The sequence below is a fragment of the Microtus ochrogaster genome, unplaced genomic scaffold (genome assembly GCF_000317375.1).
Source record: "Microtus ochrogaster isolate Prairie Vole_2 unplaced genomic scaffold, MicOch1.0 UNK85, whole genome shotgun sequence".
NCBI classification, from domain to species: Eukaryota; Metazoa; Chordata; class Mammalia; order Rodentia; family Cricetidae; genus Microtus; species Microtus ochrogaster.
In genome coordinates, this window is record NW_004949183.1 from 554510 (window position 1) to 563519 (window position 9010).

The 9010-nt window shown below is 35.3% G+C and overlaps 1 protein-coding gene across 1 annotated transcript in view; it reads right to left on the reverse strand.

Moving 5' to 3' along the window:
- The window catches only part of Vbp1 (VHL binding protein 1), a 16835-nt gene that overhangs the window by 5584 nt on the left and 2241 nt on the right, over positions 1–9010 (reverse strand). Inside the window, exons 2-4 of the mRNA XM_005370658.3 lie at positions 7872–7996; positions 5090–5156; positions 2752–2850 (exon numbers count right to left, since the gene is read on the reverse strand). Coding sequence (XP_005370715.1) covers positions 2752–2850; positions 5090–5156; positions 7872–7996 — 291 coding nt within the window. The remainder of the gene's footprint in view (positions 1–2751; positions 2851–5089; positions 5157–7871; positions 7997–9010) is intronic.

The following is a 9010-nucleotide window of genomic DNA, read 5'->3' on the forward strand; positions in this document are numbered from 1 at the left end:
AAAAAAAAAAATCAAAGAAAGAAAGGAAGCAAGCAATCAAACATTAAAAGCCAAGACACATACATAACTCAAGAACACTGAAAATATATATTGGCACAAAAATTTATTCACAATAGCCAAAAAGGAGAGATATACCAAATATCTATTAGTTAATAATGAATGGACAAGATGTGGTTTATACACAAAACAGGGTATTTTGGGCTATAAAGGAATGAAGCCAATACACAGAGAAAGGATGTAAATTAGCAGTTGCTACACTCTCAGCCATCTGGTAAAAATCAAGTACAGTGGATACCAGAGGAAAGGAAATAGCAAAAGGAATGTAGAATGTTAATAGAAATGGGTTTCTTTATGGGGTAAATAAAATGTTCTGGAATAAAAAGAGATCACAGTTGCACAACTACACACTAAAAACTATGAAACTGTATACTTTTAAATAGTAAATTTTACCTTAAGACAGTATCTTCAAAGAAATGATTTGGGACCTTTACACACAGCAACAATGAATGTGGCACACAGCAGATAATGGGAGATCTAAATTAATATCAGTAACCTAACTAGAACACAAGATTTTAGTCAGACACAAAGGAGAAATATAGCAGGCTACCATATTACATGTAGATGCTTTTTAAAAATGAATGTATAATGATTATCAGAGACTAGGAGGGGTTTTGAGGTAAGGTTAGAGGGAATTTGGTAATAGATACCAAAGCACAGTTCTAGTGTTCTAAAGAACAGTTGTGTTAACTACAGTTCATAATACTGTGTAGTGATATTTTATTTGTATTTTAATAAAGATTGCCACAAGATCAGAAAGTAAAACAGCCATACTGGTCAGCCTTACAGACCAAACAGTGGTGACCCACACCTTTGATCCCAGTAGCCACACTAATTTGCCATAGAAACCAGATGACAGTGGTGCATGCCCTTAATCCAAGAACTAGAGAGGATTATTAGACGGGAAGAGACAGAGATTACCAGAGGCAGGATCACCATTTTCGGACTGAGGTAGAAGTAAGAGCCAACAGCTGGCTGTTTTGCTTTCCTGATCTTCAGGTTGAACCCCAATATCCGTCTCTGGGTTTTTATTAGTTGTGCTACAATACTCTACTATTTCTATGTATTTGGAGGAGGGGTGTTGAGACAGAGTCTTATCCCATAACCCAGGCTAACTTTGAACTTGAAGGAATTAGCCTACCAAAATGCTAGGACTATACGTATTGCTTAGAGCTTAATGACTCTAAATTTAAAGTAGTAAAAAGATGGAAATATTAAATTGCCCTTAGTAGATCAGTATACATTGTATATACATACTGAATTACCACACTATACCCTACAAATATGTATGGCCAAAATAACAATTAAAGGGTTGGTCTAAGTTAGACATACAGTAACTGCCTAGCAGACACAAGTCCTCTGAGTTCAACCCTAGTAAAACTAACTAACTAAGCACATCTCTCGTTTGAGAAGTTGAGAACCGTGCCTTGAGGGTACTGTACTTTTCCTAAGCACCTTCTCTCTCTAAACATTCCCACTTAGATTTGAAACATCTCTTACAAATACTTCATAAACTTTGCTTCGTGTTGACTTAGCCCTGAGTTATTGTATGCAGCATAGTCAAAGACCCACTTTTACCTAGTAGCAGTCCCTAAAGAGGAAGAAAGATTCTCAGGCTACCAGCAGCAGTGCTGCAATGTATCTCCCTACCACCACCGACACTAGGACTGAAGGGTGTTTGCTGAGGAATGTAACACAAGGGTATTTTGGAATATTTTGCACTGAAATGTAAATGACAATTGTATACACACCTCTTTTCAACTATACATTCCAGTATATCATACAGGAATGATCAGAACACTATATCATAGAAATCAGCAAATATTACAAATAAAGGTCTTTCCTCCTTAATTGTTCACCATTTTGTACCTAAATTGATTGCCACTTGCCAGCATACCAATGAATATACTTTGAAAATAGAAGAAAAAAATTTGATTACATTAAAACTACTGGTAATTCCCTAGGGACTCTACCTCTTAGTGCAAGCCTAGGGTCTCCCTAGTTCTGTCTCCACCCCTTTCAGCTTTTCCTTCTAGACCCCCCATTTCTTTGTAAAACCCAAGACCTGGGACCACAAATATATGTATTGCCTTTTCTATGTGAATTTTCAGTATTGAACTCAGGTTTTCATGCTTGTAAAGCAAGTATTTTACCAAATGAGCCATAGCCCCTCCCCTCTTATCTTCCTTCTGCTATATTTTGAAAAGACAAAACAGTAACTGGACAAGTAGTTGGGCATGGTGGCATGACTGCAATCTCAGTAGTGAGTAAGCAAAGGTGGGAGGATTAGAAGTCAAAGGACAGTCTGGGCTACATATGAGATATTGTCTTAGAAAAACAAAGGGCTGAGGAATGTGGATCCATGGTAGAGTGCTTTCCTGGCATACTCAAAACTCCGAGTTCACTCTCCACCCCCCACCCCCCCCCCACACACACACATACACACACAGCTGAAGAGTAGGTTTGGTCAGTTTTGCTTGGACTGGAAAAAACATTAAATGTGTGTATTCTTTTAAAAAAACACTCCTAATTCCAGTCCGTTTCTAATAAAAGACCATTTGAACTCTACACCTTCATTCTTTCTAAACCAAAGAGAGATAAAGACATTACATCTTAAGAAAAAAAAAGTTTTGCTGGTCAGAAAACATTGTTTTACAAATACAGTGAGTAGCTGTGTCTATAACATTTACTTACCCCCAACCACAGGCACACTTTATCAGTAGGAGGAACCGAAGCTTTGCAGTACAGGTTATCTGCCAGTAAGAATCTGGTCTCCATTGAATTGGTGGACTCCTTTAAAATATGACAGTACCACAGACAGGTCAGGTTGATATCAAGGTTATAAAGGAGGGATCTCAAGACATTTAAAAGAGTACCAACATGAAGACTTACTTAGTAGTAAAAAAATAAATAGCTATTATATAATGAATGGCTAAAATGACTTGGCATGGACTCTGATTCAGCTGCTTACTAGCTGTGTAAATTTGGCATGTCACTATTTATCTATGTCTCAAGTTCCTCATCCATAAAATAAAACAATAGTTCCTGCAGCTATCAAGGTTATAATAAGCCTCCAAGAAGTACATCTTAGTTTCAAAGTTAAGCAATGCCTAAGAGTAAAAGCATGAGCAAAACTACTTAATCAAATGGAACCTGGAAGCAAGCAGATGTCACTATCCTAATATCTGACAAAATAGACTTCAAACTAAAATTAAGCAGAAAAGATAAGGAGGATATATCACTCTAATCAAGGGAACAGTTAACCAAGAAGATATTATTATCCTAAACATATGTGCAAACTCATGGATGCCCAATTTCATTTTAAAAAAAAAATCTACTACTGGATTTAAAGATGCAGATTAACATCAATCCATTATTAAGTAGGTGATTTTCAATACCCCACTTTCTCCAATAGACAGGTCATCTGGACAAAAGAAACAGAGAAACATCAGAATCAATTGATATCATACATCAAATGCACCTAATAGATGTCTACAAATATTCTATCCAAAGACCAAAGAATATACATTCTATTCAGCAACATATGGAAGCTTTTCTAAAATAGAGCACATCTCTGAAACACATTGAAAGCAGTCCCATGAGGAATATTCACAGTTCTAAGTGCCTACACTAAACAAACAAACAAACAAAACAAAAAAAAGAGCACAAATAAATGGCTTAATGATATAACTCAAAAAGCTGGAAAAAGAACAAACCAAATCTAAACTCAATCAATGTAAAAAAAAAATAAAACTCAGAGCAGAAATCAACTAAATAGAAACAAAGAAAACAATATAGAGAATCAAAAAATCTAAGATCTGGTTCTTTGAGAAGACTAACATAACTTAGATACCCTTAGCCCAACTAACCAAAAGAAAGAGGGATCCAAAATAACAAAATCAGAAATGAACAGGAAAACATTACAAAAAAGAAATGTAGAATATTATAAGGGAATATTTTTTAAACCTATATGCCATTAAACTAGAAAATCTAAAAGAAACATCTGAATTCAGCCAAACCACCAAAATTAAGCCAAGAAGTCAATGACTTAAATAGACTCCTAAGAAATAAATGTATGAAATAAAAGCCTTCCTTTTGGGACCCTAGTCTATTTGGAGGCACACCTTCCTAAGCCTGGATGGAGGGGGGAGGGCCTTGGACTTCCCACAGGGCAGGGTTCCCTGCCCTCTCTTAAGGAGGGAGGGGGAAGAAGGAAGGAGAGAGGGGGAGTGGGAGGGGAATGGGAGGAGGAGAAGAAGTAGAAATTTTGATTCTTATTATTTATAAAGTAATAAAAAAATTATCAGAGAGGGCTGGAGAGATGGTTAAGAATTTTAAGTGGTTAAGAGCATTGCCTGCTCTTCCAAAGGTCCTGAGTTCAATTCCCAGCAACCACATGGTGACTCACAACCATCTGTAATGGGGTCTGGTGCCCTCTTCTGGCCTTCAGGCATATACACATACAGAACATTGTACACATAATATGTAAATAAATATTTTTAAAAAAATTATCAGAGAAAAAAAAGAAAAAAAAAGCCTTCCAGCTAAAATGAAGTCCAGGACCAGATGGATTCACAGAAGACTTATACTAGACATTCAAAGGAAAGATCTATAGCCAATCCTTAAACTATTTAAAAAAACAAAACAGAAACAGAATGATCACTCCCAAACTACTACTATGAAGCCAATATGCCAGTAGTGCACCCAAAAAAATTAAGTGAAAACATTCTTAAATTTTGCTACCTTAGAGTAAGACATTTAAAAAATACCCAACATCATTTCTAATTAAAATTTCACACACAAAGTAATTTAATTGAGGAGCTGAGAATTAAACTTGATTTTAAGGGAAGGCCACAAAGCCATCTTTTTGACGTAAGTATACTGTTTTTAATGTTACTGTAGGTAACATTAACAAGAAGGTAAAGGTGAATCCTACTGCATAAATGAAGTACCAGTACCAAGGAGTCAAAGAAATCAAGTCTCTGTCAAAGAATTCTGATCCACTTATACTTGCAAACAAAAATACACTTACTTTTTTCTTCTGCATGTATTTTAGAATTTCCAAAGTCTGTTTAATTTCAGGAATCTGACCTTTCAGTCTGTGAGGAGGGATAAAAAGGTTAATATAGTATTTTACAGGCAAAAATAAACATCAGGACTATCTTACTAGGCTTGCAATTTTCAACTGATATGTCTTTAAAAACTATTTATAAATATAAAAAGTTATTTCCTAAGATTTAAATATTTTAGATATAAGAGAAAATATTTATGATAAATATTACAAAACTTAGATATAAGAGAAAATATTTATGATAAATATTATAAAACAAAGTATATTTAATAAGCCATATACAGAATATTAAGAATATAAACATTTGATTACAACATTTAAGGGACCAAAGAGATTACTCAGTGGTTTAGAACACTGTTCTTTCAGAGGACCCAAGTTCAATTCCCAGCACACATGTGGTGGTTCATAACCATCTATAACCCAGTTGCAGATCTGATATCGGTTCTGACTTCTACAAGCACCAGGCATGCACACAGTACACAGACATACAGACAGGAAAACATTCATATGCATATTTTTTAAATTAAAAAGTAAGATAATATGTAAACTATGGATATATTCAATACATAGTGTAAAAAGTCTTATTTCATGTCTAATTCCCTGTTGCTAACATTTCTAGAACAGGCCACATTCTGTAGAAGTGATACAAAGGCTCTGCATTTGATTATAAGCTTAAATTTAAAAGATCGATTTTATAACTAATTTTTAAAACGACATATATCCAAATATATCAAATTCCAAATCTGAAAACATCAATCACCTGTATAGTACTATATGGGGCTGTTATAGGTAAACATACTCAGCACAAGTAAACTATAGTAAGCTAACTATCAGGCAAAGCACAGTGATGTCTTCTCAGTGTATACATTTATCATACTGTTTTTTTTAATGTACAAATCATCTAGATGCCCTTTGAATCACCCAGTGTGAATTATTAGCTACCCTATCACAGATACAAGGTAGAAAAGTATATATATGATCTCCAGAGGTAGAGAAAGGGCCAAGTTGTAAAGCTGATACATAGAAATTCTGATCTCCTGATGTGGGAGTCCCCTCTGTGTGCTGTAATTACCATCAATGAATAAAGAAACTGCCTTGGCCTGTTGATAGGGCAGAACTTAGCTAGGTGGGGAGGACTGGACTGAATGCTGAGAGAAAGAAGGGCTGCCATGGAGCTGCCAGAGTCAGACATGCCAAATCTTTGCAGGTAAGCCACTGCTACATGGAGATATACAGATTAACAGAAATGGGTTAAATTAAGATGTAAGAGTTAGCCAATAAGAAGCTAGAGCTAATGGGCCAAGCAGTGTTTTAATTAATACAGTTTCTGTGTTATTATTTCAAGGTTAAGCTAGTCAGGTGGCTGGGACAAACAAGCAGCCACTTCTACCAACAATCTCCACTTCGTGCAAAGATGAAATGCAAATTAAAACTACAGAGATTTCATCTCAACAGAGTCAGAATAGCTATCCATCAAAAATACCAGGCTATGCCTGGTGGTGTAGGCCTGTCATCCCAGCTATTTAGAAGGCAAAGACAGTAAGATTGAAAGTTCAAGACTTACCTAGGCAACTTAAGAACCTATTTCAAAATAAAAAAATATTAGAAGGGCTAGCAATATAACTCAAAGGTAGAGCACCCACCTAGTACACATGAGGCCTTAGGTTCAAATACCCAGTATGGCAGGAAAAAAATAAAGCCAGGCCTTATGGTACATACCTGTAACTCCCTACACTTGGGAGGTGACGGCAAAAGGATCAGAACCTCAAAGTCATCCTTTGTTACATAGCAAATTCAAGACCAGCCTGTGCTATATGACACTCTGTCTTAAAAATAATTAATTAATTAGCAATACTGGCAAAGATATACGAAAAAGGTACCTTATATACTGCTAACAGGAATGTAAATTATAATACCTCTTATATATAACAATATGAATACTCCTCAAAAATATAAAAATGAGGCCAGAGAAATGGCTCAGCAGGTAAAAGCCCTTGCTGATAAGTCTCTCAACCCGAGTTCAATCCCTAAAACTCACAGAAAAATAGGATGCAGTGGCTATCATCTGTAATCTCAGCATGGCAAAATGAGAACTACCTAGAAGCTAGCCTGAAGTATACAAAGTATTAGAAATAGCAAGAGAGACCCAGCCTCAACAAAGTGGCAGAAGAGAACTGATCCAGAAAGTTATTCTCTGACCTCCACACATGCACTATGGCACATGAGAACCTATGTTTGCACAATGGCATGTATGAACCTGAACATACATGTGCATACAATATAATTGGGAAAACTAAAAAAGGAAATACTATCTGATTCAGTTATATGATTGTTGACTGGATACCCAAAAGAAAACAAAGTAACCATGGAAATGTTGTGTGCATACTAATATTCACTATGGCACTATTCACAATAGCCAAGAACAACAGATGAATGGATAAGCAAGTATGTGTGCGTGCATGGTACACACACTTATGTGGAAATGAAACATTATACAATAATTAGTAAGAATGAAAACATATCATTTGCAATATAATTAACAGAACTATATATGTCATCATGCTAAGCAAAATACACCAGACTAAAGGAAAGGAAAGGGTGGTTGGCATCAGGGAAGGTGAATATGATCCAGACACAATATTTGTATGTGTGACTATATCAGAATAAAACTCATTGGCTTATACAACTTATATAATTGATAATTATAATAAAGTTTTTTAAATGTAGAAATTATTTTGATTACCTCCTTTTCTTTTGAGCAAGGTTGAGTTCCATAAACTTATACTTCTGATATTGTTCATCCAGCTTCTTTAACACTGTATCTGCAGTTTCATTCCCAGGCTGCTTCATGAAAGAATCTACATCTTCCTTTAATATGAAAAATAATATAAAATCTTAAATTTATATCATAAATCTGATTTTCACTTTGTTTATAAAATGCAAAAGAACAAGTTTTCTTTTTTTTCTTCAAAGGCTTGTTTTAATTTTTTCATAAAATATATCCTCCCCCAACTTCTCCAAGATCCTCCCACCTCGCCAACTCCATACCATTTCTCTCTCTTTAAAAAACAGGCAAACAAACAAAAAAAAATCACAGCATAATTTTAAAAAGAAAGGAAAATATAAGAAACATACACACAAAATCCATAAAAACAGAAAATCTGAAATAACATTCAAGTAAAAAGCCAGTAAGAAAAAAAATGCTCAAACAAAGCAATGACACAAGTCTACAAAAATACCATTGAATTCATTTTGTATTGGCAATCTACTGGTGGGCATGGAGCCTAATAGACTCCATTAGCAAGAACTAATTTTACCAAAGGCTTATTTTTAATTAAAAACATAATTATAAAAAGTCAAACACAGGTGGATTAGAGCTCAGTAGTATACCACTTGCCCACTAGACATGAAGCCCTAGGTACTGCCAGAAGAAAAGTTATAGATAAGCTAGACATGATAGTACAGGCCTATAATCCCAAAACTCATGAAGCAGAAGCACAAAGATCTGAAATTCAAGACCAGCCTAAGACATACAACAAATTTGGGTTATCCCAGGTTACATAATGCCTGTCTCAAAAAAAAAAAAGACAAAAATAAGTTAAAGAAAGACAATTTGGGGCAGCTCACTATATTATGTAGTTAATTTAGTCTTCTCGTTCTAATTCTGATTCATATATAGGTTGAGATGTTTTGTACATTTATCCTGTAGTAAATATTAAAACTATTGACTGGGTGGTGGTGGCGGCACACGCCTTTAATCCCAGCACTTGGGAGGCAGAGGCAGGTGGATCTCTGAGTTCAAGGCCAGCCTGGTCTACAAGAGTTAATTCCAGGACAGGCTCCAATGCTACAGAGAAACCCTGTCTCAAAAAACAAAGAAAG